Genomic DNA, 19057 nt, shown 5'->3' with positions numbered 1-19057 from the left:
TCAAGGCAGGTATTCTGATCTCTGATGAAAACGAGGTGTGTGAAACCTTGAAGATGTTTGATGGCCAAGGGAACAAATATGTGTAACATTTATGAAAATCCACATAGGTAGAAAGGAATAAAAATAGCTGCTCCTGTTTGATAAATATATGCAATCGTACATTATGAAGATGCTCTCTGCTTAATCTTGCCTTGATAAGATTTTCTTGACAGTGTGTTGAAAAGTGAACTCATCTCTGACCCCACCCTCCAAACCTCCCACAGTTTAACTCTGAGTCCCAACCTCACATCACGGAACGTAATTCATGCTTTGCCCTCACCATCTGCATGAGTCTCACACTTAAATTCTGCAGATGGTTGGTAACCTGACAGACAGAAAAGCTTTGGCTGTGAGGGCCATGTTCTTACATTAAATGCACCTAGAGATTCTCAAAACAGTTCTTAACGATTGCATCGAGACACCAAGCCCTCATACACATAGCCAAAGCCAAGAGCAGGCTTCACAATTAACCTTTTTCATGCCAGATTATTGGCAGTGAGAGCATCTGTTACTGCCAAATTCCTGGAGCCAAACTTGTTTGTGTAGTGAATCACACAATTATAGAAGTGAGATGTGAATAGATTTTTGTAGGCACTTCTCCATATCTTTCCTGGTTCATTAATGTGAAACTAGTTACTTTATTCAATAATCAATCATCCCAGTGCTTTATTCAGTTAAAAGCCGTTGCTTCAGCTGGTCATCTTTCTTTTAATACAGGTGTTGTATAATAATGTTCATATGGTTCTTCATCTTTGGTCTGTTTCCACCACTCCTTACCCTGTTCTCTCCTGTAGCTACTGCTGTCTCTATTGCGTTACTGTTAACAAACTCAAGGGTGGTAGTGGTTAGGGAGATTATCATGGGAAGAGATCACATATACAGAGGCAAGGTGCAGCAGCCAGTCAGACCAGGAACTGAAGATCATGGGTAAAAATGTTAAGATCAATTTACTGCTGCACTAGCTCAGTCCCTTTTTCACTCTCTCCCCCACCCCAGGCAGCAAACTTGTCAGAAGAACTGAAGAAGAAGCAAGATACCATTGCCCACTTGGAAAAGACAAGAGAAAATATGGAGCAGACAATTACAGACTTACAGAAAAGGCTGGCTGAAGCTGAACAGACGGCCCTGATGGGGAGTAGAAAACAAATCCAGAAACTAGAATCCAGGGTAGGAGTCTGGGTAATCATGAGGGCTTGACAGTTCCCAATTCAAGACCTCTTTGTCCTGGAATGTGACACCAGATCTGCCCCTCAACACACACACCCTTTATCACTTTTGCTTTTAGCACTTTCAGATCTTTAAGAGTGTCAGATCTCAATATATGCATTCATTCTTTGCTTGACTTTGGGTGAGCACATAGGACTTTCCTTGGACTGGATGAAATCTGACTTCCCTCCTGCTAATTAACAATACAGCCCTTCCTGCTCACCTCACCAGCTCCAGGCTCTCACTCCAGGGCTACCTGGTGTTTCCAAACCTGGCAGTCTTGCTTCTGTGCCTTTGTTCCTGTTATTTCCTCTGCAGAGAATGCCCATTTTCTGACAGCCAGAGAAAGGAGAGGGAAAACAAACTAAAATCAATGATCAAGAAAGACTCAGAGAAGATACAGTAAGGACTGATAGAAATGATGTAGTATCTGCCTTCAGGGAGCTTAAAAACAAGTAGTAACTCATCTTGAAAATAAGATTTGTAAAATTATTGAATCCATTTTAATGACTACAGACAAGGCATATGATAAATGCTACAAGAATGGAAAGAATATTCAACTAGGATTCGATTGTTCAAAAGGGCCTCTGAAAAATAAGGTGTCACCTTTGCACATCTATGGTATATCCATACAATGGAATATCAAAGTACATTTTGGGGACCTCCATACAGTCATACAGTGAAGGCAATGTGGAAAGCGTATATCCTTTTGTTCAAGAAAGTGGGGGAATATGAGGGTGTACACATATGCTTGTATTTTCAAAATGAAATGGTAACAGGATAAATCAGAAAAATAAAAATGACTATCTATAAGAGGATAACACAGAGATGACAGTCGGACCTTCATAATGTGCCTTGTTTAGTTGTTTTGATTGGAAAATCATATAAATCATTTGCATACTTTATAGTTAAAAAAACAAATTTAAGTCAAAGAAAAAAACTCAGCAGTCCCTAAAATTTTAACACCAGTGGAAGCAAATGAAGTTAACGATATATTAAATTGGGGGCATTAAACATACACAAGTAAGAATTATTCTCAGTGACCTTTAAACATAATGTTTTGTCCATACATCCCTCAATATAAGGACAAAATAACAAGAGAATGGCTAAAACCATACATTTATAACTTCAAAATACCAACATTTAATTGCTATTAGCAGTAAGACCATTGTTTATCCAATGACATATATAAGAACCAAGATTTTTGGTATAAGAGAAATGGCATATAGGTATAACATTTAAAAGTATGCGTTTTTCCCCTAAAAAATACACGAAACTGTTTTTTCCAACTTAATTCTAAGATTTCCAGATTTTATTTTCAATTGCTGTTTGTTCACTATTATGGCCTAGAACCAGTGATAACTCATTAGTAATGACTAGCGATGAACTCCTTAATATCAGATAATACTAAGGAATTATGGTTAATATTCTTAAAGACACAACCATGGTACCATCATTACCTGTTAGAATGATATCCAATAGTATTTACAGGTGGAATTACATGATGTCTAGGATTTGCTTTAGTAGAGCAGTTTTTCCCCAAAGTGTTTTAATCACTTTAATTCCCCCCAAAATTCTTAACAAGTGCTTAAAAAAAAGTAGAAGGGCCTGTAAGAGCTCACATCCCGACAGACAGAACTGTGTGTCAGGTTCCTATGTGACAGGTGTCAGAAGATTGCTTTAAATGGGCTTCATCCACAAGGAAGTTGCACACTTGCTCCCCTCCCTTCACACTGCACCTGTCTGAGGAGGTACAGGAGGGAAGAATGGCTCCAGTGGGGAGTAAGAGGTGGGGTCAGGTGCGCTAGGCACATTCATGCCTCAGGGCACTGGCCTTCCCGTCCTCAGGAAGGCTTCTTGGAGAAGCTGGCATTGGCCTCAAGGAGAAAGCAGGAAAAAGAGGATACCTGGGCACCCCAGCCAGGGGGAGCAGCCAACATCAACTCCCTAGTCCCTCTCCTGCCTTATTTCTCTCTGTGGCACTTGTCCCCATCAAACATAGCCTACATTTTACTTTGTTTTGTCTGTCTGCTTCCCCTCATTAGAATGTATGCTAATTCCGGGAAGAGACTGTTGTCTGTGTTGTTCACTGCTGTATCCCAGCACTGGGGTGTGGTATGTAGTAGGCACCTGCGTTGAATGAATGCTAAGCTCGTTTGTGTAATTCTATAAGGCTGCAGGCAGTTCGTCTGTGTGATAGCTCTCCCACAAAGCGGGACTGTAGGGTTGTGGGTGACATACATGTGACATAAACTCAGCGTCCGATTTCTTTAGAGAGTCAGAGCTGGATGTAGAGAAAGCAGCTGAAGATTAGGTAGTATGTTGACAAAATCCTCAAGTGGGCTACACATTGCTTACTCTCTATACTTACATATACATTCATACATACACTTTGGGTGTGATTTTGTAATTCAAGAGAAAAGCTTCTCATATCTGTGTGAATTCGCCTTTCACATATTTCAGTCTAAACAGTTCTTTTATGAATCCATAAAAGATCTTACTTTTGGCGAGAGAGTTTTCCCGAGACACTGTCCTGTCTAAGTACTACCAGAAATGGTGCGTGCATGTTCCCTTGACACTTTGCTGTCTTTCAAGTGATTGTGCCAATTGGCAAATAGAAGGCCAGCCTTGCTGGCAGCATGTGGTCTGAGGTCACGTTTTGGTTGCAGGTTCGTGAACTGGAAGGTGAACTGGAGGGTGAAATCCGTCGCAGTGCAGAGGCCCAGAGGGGAGCCCGCAGACTTGAGCGATGCATCAAAGAGCTGACCTATCAGGTACTCTGGGAAACCAAACCATTCCCTGTTTGGCTGGTTGGGCGCTACCCTGCAGAAAAGTGCTCCTTCAAGCCTGAAATGGCCTTCTGGGACTCCTGCAGTTCTCTCTTCATCTTTGTTCTCCTTCAGCAGTAGACACTGACTCACCCTCCCAGAGCTCCTGTGCTATTAGTGGTTTGGATCAGTCTTTTCAGAGCTCTCAGGAAACAAAATGTGAGCGGCAAGTTGCAATTAGAAGTGAAAAGCTATTTATACCATCTGGATTTTTTCACACACAGTGTTTGCAGTGCTTTCATAAAGATGCCTTCCTGTGAGTGGCTGAGTGAGAACAATGTGTAAATGAAGTTAATGGCAGAGGCTCGGGGTGGCTACCCAGCTGGCAGGTTACATGGGATGCTGACTCAATTGGAGCGGGGTGCATTTCCACTCCTATTTTCTGGTTGCACAAACACTAAAGGCCACTGAGGACACTGTTGCTAGTGCCAGGTGGAAACAAAATACTAAAGAGAGACCTCTGAAGCTTTCTGAATCTCACCTGTTGACTAACATTGGTCTCAAGCAATAATTGAAAAGAGGTGGGCAGACTTCTTACAAGTAACTAATGCATTTCTAAAGTAAAAATATCATCATTTACATTTTCACTTTCAATCATTGCTTCCTTTTTCTTTCTAATGCAGTCAACATAGATTCTCTGATGGCAGAGGCACTGTATTGTTCTCCCCTCTAGGGTCTGGCATCCCCCTGTCACACAGTAGATGTGTGATTTCCATTGTTGAACACAGATGTTATAAGTCACTTTCCAGCCCTCTCACACTGCACATGATAGCTTATCCCAGCTCTCTCACACTGCACATGATAGCTTATTCCAGCTCTCTCACACTGCACATGATAGCTTATTCCAATACAAAGACAAATTCGTTTTAGGGACCCATTTTTACAGCTTCTTTGACAAAGCCAATGTAAGATCTGCTTAGTACTGATTCTGGTTCCTGAGGCTGAGTTGTTAAAGATGTCAAAGTCTTCTTCCCTTGCAGCAGGAAGGATAGATAAGAAAGCACAGCACTTCAGAAGCATCATCTTGGGCTAATTAAGACGAAATGAGTGACTTGCACAGCTCTTTTATTATTAAGTGGTTCCTTTTGTAAGATGAGTTAGTCTGACACTTCTTTAGACCATGCTAGGTATATCAAAGCCACTGAGAAGTGGGCCCATGGTATGTATGGCTAAGTAGGTAAACACCTTGGGAACTTAAAAGTTTGCTATTCTACTCTTCTTTTGAGGAGGGTGGAGAAGCCACCCATGTTGATGGTGTGAAATGCTGCCTTTAATGTCTGGATTTTTCTTTTTATTTTCCTATTGATTATTCTTATTGTTTTATTCTGTAAACAACTTCATTATAGAACAAAAAACCAAAGTTACATATTTTATTGGTTTTCATTGTCCCAAGGAATGCATTCTTGTTCTATTGTGCCTTACCCTTGTTTCTTCATTGTAATAATCCTAGTGTTTCTCATGTACTAGAATGAGGTGCATTTATTAATTTCTTCTAAGTGTCTACAGAATGCTTAGATAGGCCTATTTTCTGCCATCAAATCAGCTAATATCTATTAGGCTAGACCCTGTAAGTTTAAAAAGACATTAGAGGACACTCCACATTTCCTGGTACTTGATTTTGAAATGTTCAAGGTTAATGCTGAGTCATTTCAATCATCAAAATAACCACCAGGACAAGGAGGCAGGGTGTTTGGTGATAGCCCATTCCTAGGTGCATTTAAAAATGTCATTTTGAAAGGGACACAAATATCATTTTCTTAGGAGAAGTCCTCTGGGAATATTCTGCTACCGGAAAGGAGTCAAGTGTGGTCCCGCTCCATGGCAGTTCTATGACTGGTCCCCATGCCGCATTTATCCTCTCCTTTATATCCCCCTAGCATTTGGAAACTTGTCCTATTTTCTCTCTCCAGCACCTAGAAAAATGTACTATAAAGCAGAACATAAGATTAGGTACTTGTAGTTGCTATAGAAGGTCAAGATAGTTCCTCTTCCCCTCACTCTCCACCCACCTACTCAGTTCTACCATCAACTACCTCCTACATCTAGGAATCTGTGTAGATATTATTTAATCTTTACACATCTAGTCAAGAATGTAGTATCATTTTTAGGGAGAAGGAAATACAATCTGGTTAAGTTGCTGTGTTGAGAGGGTTCTTTAGGAACCAAATGCCAGGATAGAGTTAGATGTACAAGGGATCTATTAGAAGTGACATCTATGAAAGATGAAGATGCAAGCAAGCAGGATGGGGCAGAGGCGTGAAAGGAGAGGCTGAGGGAGGAAGAGGGGATGGGAAGAGTGTCAGACTGTAGTGCAGCTCTGGGCAAGCATCCAGCACGAAGATAGCCCAGAAAGGACTCCCACATTGGGCAGAAATGGCCAGACACTAGTGACTTCACTGTGCCCAGCCATTGCCTGGGGGCTGCCTGGGAAGTGTATGGCCTCAATGCTAATGCTGTGGCAGGTCTCAAAGGCACTACAGTTGGAGATTATCAGGTAACGGCACTTCTTACAGCTGAATGGCAAGTTCTTTTCTTGATGGGAAATCTAGGACGTGCATAGCCATGGCCACCAGTTACTCAATGCCCCACAGCTAAGATGGGAACCTAGGCCTAACATCAGTGGCTTTGCCTTCCCATGTGGGAGGGACATCAGGAACATCAGCAACCACTTCTAGCTTTTTTCAGTTTTCTTCTGTGTGGCCTCCTTTACCACCAATTTACTCTCCTTTCAGTAAACTGATTGTTAGCAATTAAACTTGTGTTGATTTTATAATTTACTGTAAGCACATAATGCTACAAATTTTTTGAATTTTATAAACCTGAGAAGTCGAGGGATAGGCAAATGAAAACAAAGAAGGGATTTTATTTGAACCAGACTTGTCTCAGTTCCCCAACTAGGTTCTTTCATATATATTCATCCCTGTCTCCTGATGTTTAAAATTAGTAATTAATATCTACTTTTATATGGTACTTTAAGGTGGTGTGTGTGTGTGGGGGGGTGCATTTCAGATGATGAGAACAGCTTGGCTAAACCTAAGGAGGACAGAGTAAGCAGGGGAGCTCTGCGGAAACAGGAGAATGTGACCTGGTTGGAATGGGTTCGTGGTGGTGGGGGGAATAGAAGGTAAGTAGGGTGAACATTAAAGCTGCCAAAAAAGTTCATACTTGATGGAATAGGTCAAATGGAGCCAGAAAAAAATTTTAAGCAGCAGTAGATCTTTCTTGATTAAATCAGCTTCTCCACCCTGAGCAAATTGAGGTATTTCTTCCTTTGAAAAGTTCAATAGCTCCAGTGTGGAAATACTCCAGTTAAAGGGACATGAGGAAAGAGGGGGCAGGCAGAGCCCTATCTACCTGCCTGCCTCTAGCTCCTCTCTCCCTGGAATACCAAAGGCTCTGTGGAGCACAGTTGAGAAACATTATCCCACCAGATTTCCTTTCTCCAGCCTGAGGCTGGATTGTAATTGAGGCAATGAGAATAGGCACACCATGGTTCCCACAGCTTGTAGAATCTTCCTTGCTATCTCTGCTGATGTCTGCATCAGAATTCCAGAAAATTTATCTTTTCTATAGTTTTATTACTCAAAACCAAGAGTCAACTAGAAAGTTCAGGGAATAGTTGTTTTGACTGGGGAGCAATTGGTTTTCATTTTTGCATATGTGGCTTTTATAATAATGCACTTCATTCCTGCTGAATAAAGATACAGCTTTTTATTTAGCTCGTCATCTGGAATGCACCCCCACCACCACCACCTTAAAGTAAAATATAACAGTAGATAATTCACTACTAATTTTAAGTATACAGATATAGCTTCAGGCAGATATAGCTTGGTTGAGCTGGAAAGACATTCAGCTGAATGGGAAAGACCCAAACTGAACCTAATGGGTTTAACTCCCATTTCAGCAAAGGTTGGTGGATCAGGATAAATGACCATTAGTGCTGACAGCTCTGTTTATCAATTTCTTGGAACTTGGGTGAGTTAAACCTATTGTTAAAAATTACAACTCTGAGATGATGTTTAATAAAGTTCCCTAACCCTTATTTCCCCACATGAGACTACCCCATTGTAGACTGTTGGATCCTCTAAATCACCTTCCCATACGTGCCTATGTATTGCAGGCAGAGGAAGACAAGAAGAATCTGAGCAGGATGCAAACTCAGATGGATAAACTTCAGCTAAAAGTGCACAATTACAAGCAGCAAGTCGAGGTGGCGGTGAGTGCCTTGGGAAGTTGCAGCCTCCTGGATTTCCCAGTGTTGTTTTGATTAAGGGAGATCTGTGGCCCTGAGCTCAGCAAGCAGCTTGTCAGAGAGGGCCAGCTCAGCTTAGAGTCCGCTCATTCTCAGTTTTTTTTCTCAAGTTAGAATTGTCACCCATGGCAAGAATGTGTGTGGCTTTTCCCTCCAGGAAGCCAGAGCTCTCTCCTTTACCTCTGTGGTTTCACCCAAACAGGTGCACAACAAGAAATGAGCTAGGTAAAAGCAGAGTGTCATGTAGGGAAGGCCGGTTTTGGGCAAGGTAGTCACCCTGGGGCCTCCCTCATCCCCAAACCTAAGGTAAACATAAACATGGTTCACAGTATTTGTTCTTGATGATCCTGGATATGGTTGTGGACAAAACCACCATAAATTGAAATGTACTTGCCATCCCTAGGTCAGTATCTATAACTACAGGGTGCCATATATATTGATTTATCCCTAATATTAACTCTTGAGGGTTTTGATTATTTCAATGATTTGGCCTAAAATACTACCTGTTCTAGCTCAAGGTCAAATAATTACCTGTTGACCCATATAATTTTAAAGACAAGCCCCCTCTACTCAGGGGTAGAATAGGATGTTAAACTCAGGACAAAACAGACAACTGCGGTTATTCCAGCACATTGTCAGTCTGCGAGAGCTCTACTGCATCCAGTTGATGAAAAGTGCCAACTAGGTTCTGAATTTCCAGGGAACAAAAGTTATTAAAAAATGGATCTTATACCTGCTAGAAAGTCTGAATCCTAATATATCATACCAAAATACGATATCCCATTCAATACTCAGAAGTTTAGATTCTTTTCACATTATTCAACTTTTTCATGTCAGAGCAGAAAAAAAAACCCTGACTATATAGGCATGGAGATTTCTTTTTTTATTATTTTTATAGGAAGCACAAGCCAATCAATACCTTTCCAAGTATAAGAAGCAGCAACATGAATTGAATGAAGTGAAGGAAAGGGCAGAGGTGGCAGAATCTCAAGTCAATAAACTCAAGATTAAAGCAAGAGAGTTTGGGAAAAAGGTACGGCAGGTATTCAACTCTGTTCTAACTCTTCAATCATGTTTGTTTAGGACTGATGTCATTGCATGGACCAGTATAACAAGAAATTCGTTTTTCTCTTTAAAAGCTTTTAAAAGATAAGAACAAAGGGTTCCAATAAAGTCTTCCCATGTTTACTAAATTATACTTGTATAATTTAGTAAACATGGGATGTAGATGAAATGCTAAGGTATTTGAGTGGCATGCACATTGTATTTATACTTTTCAAATGCTTCCATGTTAACTTGCAGGATCTGAGATTTAGGACCTGGATTCATTTGTGTAAAGTAGTCGGGAGTCCATGGAAAGAAGAGGATTTTAAAAAGCATAGATGGATTGGCTCAAAATTCGGAGTGAATTCTTTCCGTAGTAGATACGTACGTGACTTTGTACAATGTCAACATAGAGTCGAAGAGGGAAGATATTTAAGATTGAGGCAGTGAAGAAAAACAAATGCAAGAGTCTTGCTTTGTAGTTCTCTGCTTTATATTCCTGATTCTGCCTGAAAACACAGAGAAAGGATCTTTGTATACCTCTTTGGTCCATGAAATGATTCTTCTAATCTAATGGTAGAGGCCATTGCCCTGATTTTACTGGTAGAGTGACAAAGAACAATGTACTGAATGTTTGGTAGGGTCAGGTAGTCTCGGCTTCCTTATTAAAATTTTCCCAGGAACACAGTTTTTAAATGAGGTCTGGCTTTAGGAGAAAGGAATCAGAGGAGATTGGATCATACGATATTAGCTAATAGATTGCCTGGAATCACTGAGCGTAGCTTCTGGCATACATAGGCACCATCATTTCATTTTCTTTTTAAACATGGTGCATCACTAGCCCAATTTCTCTGTGTTTTCGGGCAGAATCAGGAATATAAAGCAGAGAACTACAAAGCAAGACTCTTTCATTTGTTTTCCTTCACTGCCTCAATCTTAAACATCTTCCCTCTTCAACTCCATATTGACGTGGTACAAAGTCACGTATGTGTCTACTATGGAAAGAGTGCACTCCAAATTTTGAGCCAATCCATCTGTGCTTTTTAAAATCATCTTTGCTCCATGGACTCCTGATTATTTTATACAAATTTTTCCAGGTCCAAACTGAATTACTAGTAACCCTGTAAGGTAAGTTGATAGGGTTGCCAATAATATGCATAAATACAACCTTAAGGGAGGTCAAAAGCATCTCTTTTGAAGGAGAGCCTAAGAGTTGGTTATATTGAAGATACTTAGATATAAATATAAGACATATGAATCATTGAGAGACTCCAGAAATTTTTTACTGATGTCTGAATAGCTGCCTCAAAGATAAGCCCTATGCGAGAGGGCCAATTAAGAGGTTTGAACTTTGGCCCCAATTTGAGAAGTGTTGTGGCACTGGATTTAGGGTCTTCTCTGCAGAGCCCGCCAGCAACCCTATGTAATGACTTGTTTAGGGAGGTGCTTCCCATGTGCTGCAATTGCATTCAGCTGCAGGAGGTCGAAGGGCCTCCAAAACAGATGCCATGCGTTCGACTTTGTCACAGTTCTTTTCAACAAAGAACACAGTGAGTAAAGCAGAAATTGCTTTTGAGAGGCTAGAGAGGAATAGGAAAACCTTCCTTGGCAGTGCAATGACTAATTGTTTCCCCTTCACAGAAGAAAAGCCAAAAAAATCCCTCAACTGTCATACACACAAGGAAAAGGTTGGCTGAAAGAATTCTGTGTCAGGGCTGGGGAGCAAATTGGTGATGTGGCTGTAGAATCTTTCTCCTCATGGGGTTGGCTAGAGAGGGCGCTGTCTTCACTGGCAAGACAAGGCAGGCAGAAAATTGAGAGTGACCGAGCATGCCCTTGGGGTGAATTACCCGGGTCTGCTTTCTATAATGCAGATAATTGTCTCAATTCCCTGCCTCCCTTTGAAGTTAATGAAGAGTTGGCTAAGGCCTGCTTACCTCTGGAAAGGACTCAGCTTGGTTCTGGGCATGTGTTCCACTTGTGAAAATCACAGGAAATTCACAGAACACACTGATATTCTGTTTTTCAGGTTCAAAAAGAATAGTATCCCCTGCTTTGAAAGGACAACAGCTGGAGAAGTACAAGGAAGGTGCTGTTTCATGGCCAAAAACTTAGCTTGCGTTGGAAACATTTTTTAAAAACATGTTTAAATTGCTTTTCACACCATATAAACAAGGCAATTAGAAAAATAATGAAAGGGAATATCATTGCTTCCACAGTTAATGGGGATTTTTTGATCCTCAAATGCAAGTAAACTACCTTGTAATGTTTCACATGACAGATTAAATAAATGGAAGAACCTTTTCGATTCTGATGTTTAAAAAATGAATAAATACTTAATCCTTTGTCCATATTTCCTCTTAATGGGTAGGATTCATACATGTCCTTAGACCAGTCACGCTCCATGGGGACTAGGGCATGTTGGTGAATGGTTTTTGCTGAAGTTAGGCAACTTTGGCTTGATTCACCCCTACATCTATGAATGTATATTGTGAGCCGGCAGTGGTGGAATGAAAGTCATAAAATCTCCTCAGCATTGTGATATAAATATAGCCATAGTTAGGCAATTTGAACATGTAGGCAAAACTCTCCTAATCAACACACATGTAGGCTATATGCTGGTACACACTTTAAACATGGAGGTAACCCCACACAAGACATTCAGTGACAGGTGATATGCTGGATTTCTGCAGTGCCAATTTAGCTCAGCTGGAGGAACATGTCCCGGAATTCGTCTCTCTCGTGGTTCTGGATTGGAGTAGGTCATAAAGAATTTTGCATTAATTTGATAAGCAAAAATCAGCTATTTTATGCTCATAAGGTCAGTGTACAGACCCAAGCATTGTGACAGCTTGAAAATATGACTCCAGGCCAAAAAGGGGAGCTAGAAGGGACCAGAGACAGCTCCCTGGACCCAGAGCTCTTCCAGCTCCTGCCAGCCTCCTCCTTCAGCTTTGCAGAGTCCTGGCCAGGTGTGTGTGCAGCTCCATGGCAACCAGCACCAGCTTTTCCTGAGATCATCCACAGCATTGCAGTGGAGGCCGTGAGGCAGACATGGCTTCTGTTTGTTCTTATGGACTTCCCTTCATCCTCGCTGCATGCACAGCCAACCTACAGTGACTTCAGGCCCAGGACCAGATGCAGAGGGAGCAGCCTGGCATAGACTTCTCCACCAGCACCCACAATTGTGTAAGGCTGAAGCTCTATAATAAATCTTTATTCTGTCATTCTCCGGTTCTGCCTCCCTGATCCAACCCTGACTCATATGGGTAGCTTGAAGATTAATTCAGGGATTCAGTGGTATCAGAGGATCCAGGTTCATTCTTGTCTGAATCTCTTGTCATTGTAAGAGGACTTCAGCAGTCCTGAGCATTTTCTCCCCGTACAATAACCTCTTTTTAAAATGGAGAAACACCTTCCCAGAAACAGACCTTTGGAGTATTTTTCCTTATATCCTACGGAACAGATTTCTTTACCTTCTTATGCTGAACCAGTCTAGTGGCAAGAGGACTGCAATTGCCAGGGTTGGCTCAGACAGATCAAAGTGAATCCTCTTGAAAAATTAGGGTACCATTTTAAGCAAGGTGAACCAAATTTGAGTTTTGTGGTTGGTGGAGGGGGATGCACAGCCACAGAGTGAACTAGCAGGGATGTGTGTCAGGCTGTATCCAAAGCAGTCGCTCCTTCTTACTATCAGTCTCAACCCAATGAGAAAACACAAAACATTTAACGTGGAACTTTTCTAGGTTTTTTTTTTTCCTGAAATGGTAATTTTTTAAAACTTCAGTAAAAAATAAGTTTGGAATTATCCTTTAATAAGCCAGTGTTTATATTCAGGAAACATCTCTATATCCCAAACCTTTTCTTAGAAATTTGCTGTTGTCATATTACCAATCTTGAAGTCAGGATGCTATTGTTTCTGCACACCCCAGGCACATACTCAGTAAAGTCAAACTTCAGCTTGGGGATGCATCCAGTTTTAAGTATCATATTCTTTCACTAGGACATAATTTTTAAAAGGAACCAAGGTTAGGGGGAAGCAGAGATGGCAGACACTTAAATATTATCTCAATTGAGTTTTTCTTCACAGTGGAATTTTTTTAAGATACATAAGTTACTTTTTTAAAAAAACAATTTAAGTTTTGGGATACATGTGCAGAATGTACAGGTTTGTTACATAAGTATATATGTGCCATGGTGGTTTGCTGTACCTATTGACCCGTCCTCTAGGTTCCCTCCCCTCACTCCCCAGCCCCCAACAGGCCCTGGTGTGTGATGTTCCCTTCTCTGTGTCCATGTGTTCTCATTGTTCAGCTCCCACTTATGAGTGAGAACACGTGGTTTGGTTTTCTGTTCCTGTGTTAGTTTGCTGATGATGGCTTCCAGCTTCATCCATGTTCTTGCAAAGGACATGATCTCATTCCTTTTTATGGCTACATAATATTCCATGGTGTTTATACCACATTTTCTTTATCCAGTCTATCACTGATGGGCATTTGGGTTGGTTCCAGGTCTTTGCTATTGTGCATAGTGCTGCAATAAACATACGTGTGCATGTGTCTTTATAGTAGAATGATTTATAATCCTTTGGGTATATACCCAATAATGGGATTGCTGGGTCAAATGGTGTTTCTGGTTCTAGATCCTTGAGGAATTGCCACACAGTCTTCCGCAATGGTTGAACTCATTTATACTACCACCAACAATATAAAGGCATTCCTATTTCTCCACAGCCTTGCCAGCATCTGTTGTTTCTTGACTTTTTAATAATCATCATTCTGACTGGAATTCTTAATACTTTGCTATTTGTGATAACCCATCACAACACTGTAGCAAAAACAGAGTTAACTACATACAAGGTATAGGATTGTGAAACTGAGGTCATATGATAAAATTGGACCAGGTGGCAGTTACACCACAATTCACAATTTGCTTTCTCTTATAGAGTCAAAACCTTGATCTACTAACTCACACAAAAGCCTGGTTATAGTGACAAGTTCACAAGCATTAAGAGTAGACTGTTTCTTTTATGTAAGTTGATGACTAAAATTAAGGGAAACAGATTAGATTAGCTGAGCTCTCCCTTCTCTTCTTGCTTAAAAATTTATATGAAAATCTAAATTTATCAGAAGACTGATTAGTAATATGCCAATAGAGCCAGAAGAGTTCAAATTATCTTCATGGCTAGTCAATCAACTATGCAAGCCTCGTGTGGTCAGGTGTAACCTTACTTCAGAGATTCTTATGTTGATAGGGCCCTTTTTCCTAGCAATCTTAAAGATACTGACAGTCTTACTCTTTGGCCTCCCTAAGATTCATTCCAAATTGAGTTGGTTACCTTGATATAACCAATCATATAAAACTAGACAAAAATATCTTGTCAAATCAATCATCTTGGTTTCCAGGCTCTGGTTTTTAACCTTGCCACTAAGGTGACTTCTGCTCTTATCTGCTCTCTCACCCATTATCAGTTGATCAGATTGGGAATCAACCCCTTAGTGACGCATTTCTTCCAGATTCTTAGCGGAGAGCTCACTGTAACCTCCTGGGCTGACTGGAACAGGAATGTAAAGGCAAGAGACAGTTCTTTTCGAAGTTAAATTGGAATCCTTAACATTCAGTCATTTATATTCAATGCAGGTAGTGGGTCAGTGAATGATCCTTATGTCTTGAAAAGTAAATGTGATACTAGAAAATGGTTACAAGTCTTTGCAGTGGTAGAACTGTCTGGTCTGACAGGCCATTGCCTAGAATTGCAGTGCAGAAAGGGGATATGAAGTCACTGGATATTAACGATGCTTGTCATGAGTTGTCAAGGTCTTCTCTCATTTCCTGTACTCTTCCTGAAAGACGCTAGAACTGAGAAAAATAGACTCTAAATGTCTGTTGTTCAAGTCAGAATAACCATTTATATCTTAAATATTTAATGATAGTAGTGTTTTGGGGTGGGCGGTAAGAAGCTTTAGTCTATTGCTTGCATCTGTAATTAAAAATCCATGAGACCTGGCTAACATGGTGAAACCCCGTCTCTACTAAAAAATACAAAAAACTAGCCGGGTGAGGTGGTGGGCGCCTGTAGTCCCAGCTACTCGGGAGGCTGAGGCAGGAGAATGGCGTGACCGGGAGGCACAGCTTGCAGTGAGCTGAGATCCGGCCACTGCACTCCAGCCTGGGCAACAGAGCAAGACTCCGTCTCAAAAAAAAAAAAAAAAAAAAATCCATGAGACCATTACAAAATAAGTCTGAGTCTTATCAGTTAATTTTAATCTCCCTACTAGCTGTTTCAGGGTTTTTAACAGTGGGAAAAACAAGTTTATCACACTCCTAGCCCTTATTTATATTCTAATTAATGGAACACGTAAATAATAAAAGGAATGCAGTAAAAAGGAAGTATACAATCAAACTATAATTTGCAAGTGAATTATAGTTGTGTTTCTTTCCACTTGTATACAATCCCATGTTTCATGCTTCTATCATAAGAATAAGTACATTGGCTCACCCTCATATGCACAATGCCATTGGAGATCTTCTCTACAAATAACAATAGGAGACAAGAAGAACAACCATGTATTTAAGCAAGTAGAGCCTGTTTAATTATAGACATTGGGAAAAGTCTAATTATATTTTTCGTGCTATATTATCCTGCAACCCCTCCTTGCTGTTTTTTTTTCTATATAAAAGTCTTGCGTGATGATATGTGAATCAGTAAGAACTTCGATTACCCTTTTAAAGAAGCATTTTTATACTGTATGTTGTTTGATAAAGGAAATAATGCCTTACCATGTTTTCTTCGGCATTATCAGAGGCATTATCATCGTGAGTGCTCTCAGTGGGGACACGATGTCTTTCTACAGGAAAAAAAGAGAACTTAAAAATAATTTCTTTGCAAACACCAAAATTCTCCCTTAGTCCTCTCTCAATATAATTATGTTATTAGAATCATCTGAGGTACTCTCCCTTCATATCTTTAACAAACAACATGAAAAATGCATTCAGTATAAAAACACATCATCAGAAGCAGCAGTAAATGTGTATGGTTGATCCAGGTGCTCCAAAGCAGGGGAGTAAAGGCAGTTCAGTCAGCTCAGCAATTCCTGGCTTCTTGTGATCCTTGGCCTGGTTCCTACCAACTGCTAACAATGGAAATGTCATAGCCAAAGAGGGGATGAGAGTGATGGTTAAAGAAAAAGGGATATGTCATTTCTCAAAGAAGGCCTCCTTATGGACTTTCATAAAATATGGCCCTTTAATACATATCTTAGACAAAGTACATTTTAAAACAGTAATAGAAAAGGGAATTTAAAAATATATGAACCACAGTCATGAAACTACAACCAGGGAGCTGGAGCTAGGAAAGGTTTTGTGGCTTTTCATATAACAGCTTCAAATATATTTTCAGCCCATCTCACTGCAGAAGTATGGAATATATCTATTTTTTAAAGTGGCCAATACTGTGACAAAGTTTTTGCCCATATCTTTTGACTGTTCCTCCAGAACCAGAATCCATTCTTCTCTCAGCCATGGGAGGCTGACCTCCTTGGGCTCCATCAGCAGGGTGTCTGCTCCTCCTGGCTTCTATTTGGGCTGGAGATCAGAGACAGGGAAGAGTGAAATTAGATATTCACTCTCCCAGCTTTTTCCCTGTATGGTCACCTTGGTCTGGCTCTGTCCTTCAACTGAAAGTCACTCTCTGATTTTTTGAAGGGTTTTTCGTATCTCTATCTCCTTCAGTTCTGCTGTTAGTTATTTTTTGTCTTCTGCTAGCTTTTGAATTTGTTCACTCTTGTTTCTCTAGTTCTTTTAATTGTGATGTTAGGGTGTCGATTTTAGGTCTTTCCTGCTTTCTGATGTGGGCATTTTGTGCTATAAATTTCCCTCTTAACACTGCTTTAGCTGTGTCCCAGAGATTCTGGTATGTTGTGTCTTTGTTCCCATTGCTTTCAAAGAACTTATTTATTTCTTCCTTAATTTCGTTATTTACCCAGTAGTCATTCAGGAGCAGGTTGTTCAGTTTCCTTGTAGTTGTGTGGTTCTGAGTGAGTTTCTTAATCCTGAGTCCTAATTTGATTGCACTGTGGCCTGAGAGACTGCTATGATTTCCATTCTTTTGCATTTGCTAAGGAGAGTCTTACTTCCAATTATGTGGTCGATTTTAGAATAAGTGCTATGTGGTGCTGAGAAGAATGTATATTCTGTTGATTTGCGGTGGAGAGTTCTGTAGATGTCTCTTAGGTCTTCTTGGTCCAGAGCTGAGTTCAAGTTTTGAATATCCTTGTTAATTTTCTGTCTCATTGATCTGTCTAATATTGACAGTGGGGTGTTAAAGTCTCCCACTATTACTGTGTGGGAGTCTAAGTCTCTTTGTAGGTCTCTAAGAACTTGCTTTATGAATCTGGGTGCTCTTGTATTGGCTGCATATATATTTAGGATAGTTAGTTCTCTTTGCGTTGATCCCTTTACCATTATGTAATGCCCTTCTTTGTCTTTTTTGATCTTTGTTGGTTTAGTCTGTTTTATCAGAGACTAGAATTGCAACCCCTGCTTTTTTTATGCTTTCCGTTTGCTTGGTAAATATTCCTCCATACCTTTATTTTGAGCCTATGTGTGTCTTTGCACATGAGATGGGTCTCCTGAATACAACACACTGATAGGTCTTGACTCTTTATCCAATTTGCCAGTCTGTATCTTTTAACTGGGGCATTTAGCCCATTTACATTTAAGGTTAATATTGTTATATGTGAATTTGATCCTGTCATCATGATGCTGGCTGGTTATTTTGCACATTAGTTGATGCAGTTTCTTCATAGTGTCATTGGTCTTCATATTATGGTGTTTTTTTGCAGTGGCTGGTACCGATTTTTCCTTTCTGTATTTAGTGCTTCCTGCAGGATCTCTTGTAAGGCAGGTCTAGTGGTGACAGAATCCCTCAGCATTTGCTTGTCTGTAAAGGATTTCATTTCTTCTTCACTTATGAAGCTTAATTTGGCTGGTTATGAAATTCTGGGTTGAAAATTATTTTCTTTAAGAATGTTAAATATTGGCCCCCACTCTCTTCTGGCTTGCAGGGCTTCTGCAGAGATATCCATTGTTAGTCTGATGGACTTCCCTTTGTAGGTAACCTGACCTTTATCTCGGGCTGCCCTTAACATTTTTTTCCCTTGTTTCAACCTTGGAGAATCTGATGATTATGTGTTTTGGGGTTGCTCTTCATAAGGAGTATCTTAGTGGTGTTCTCTGTATGTCCTGAATTTGAATATTGGTTTGTCTTGCTAGGTTGGAGAAGTTCTCCTGGATAATATCCTGAAGTGTGTTTTCCAACTTGGTTCCATTCTCCCCATTACTTTCAGGGACCCCAACCAATCACGGATTTAGTCTTTTCACATAGTCCCATATTTCTTGGATGCTTTGTTCATTCCTTTTCACTCTTTTTTCTCTAATCTTGTCTTCACGCCTTATTTCAGTAAGTTAATCTTCAGTCTCTGATATCCTTTCTTCTGCTTGATTGATTCGGCTATTGATACTTGTGTATGCTTCACGAAGTTCTCGTGCTGTGTTTTTCAGCTCCATCAGATCATTTATATTCTCTCTAAACTGGTTATTCTAGTTAGTAGTTCCTGTAACCTTTTATCAAGGTTCTTACTTTCCTTACATTGGGTTAGAATATGCTCTGTTAGCTCAGAGGAGTTTG

At 40.3% G+C, this 19057-nt stretch overlaps 2 protein-coding genes across 2 annotated transcripts in view; one reads left to right on the top strand and one right to left on the bottom strand.

The window, feature by feature from the left end:
* MYH15 (myosin, heavy chain 15) overlaps positions 1-10496 on the top strand; it is a 136620-nt gene extending 126124 nt beyond the window's left edge. The window contains 5 exon segments of the mRNA XM_011932807.1: positions 1036-1206; positions 3915-4019; positions 8194-8289; positions 9224-9367; positions 10467-10496. Of these exon segments, the coding sequence (XP_011788197.1) occupies positions 1036-1206; positions 3915-4019; positions 8194-8289; positions 9224-9367; positions 10467-10496 (546 nt within the window).
* Positions 10497-10804: 308 nt separating this feature from the next.
* Positions 10805-19057, bottom strand: part of HHLA2 (HERV-H LTR-associating 2) — an 84875-nt gene continuing 76622 nt past the window's right edge. The window contains exons 9-10 of the mRNA XM_011932806.1: positions 16150-16217; positions 10805-10900 (exon numbers count right to left, since the gene is read on the bottom strand). Of these exons, the coding sequence (XP_011788196.1) occupies positions 10805-10900; positions 16150-16217 (164 nt within the window). The remainder of the gene's footprint in view (positions 10901-16149; positions 16218-19057) is intronic.

The sequence above is a fragment of the Colobus angolensis genome, unplaced genomic scaffold (genome assembly GCF_000951035.1).
Source record: "Colobus angolensis palliatus isolate OR3802 unplaced genomic scaffold, Cang.pa_1.0 Scaffold98, whole genome shotgun sequence".
Lineage (NCBI taxonomy): Eukaryota > Metazoa > Chordata > Mammalia > Primates > Cercopithecidae > Colobus > Colobus angolensis.
Note: the sequence above shows the minus strand (reverse complement) of the source record. Positions and strands in the feature narration are given on the sequence as shown.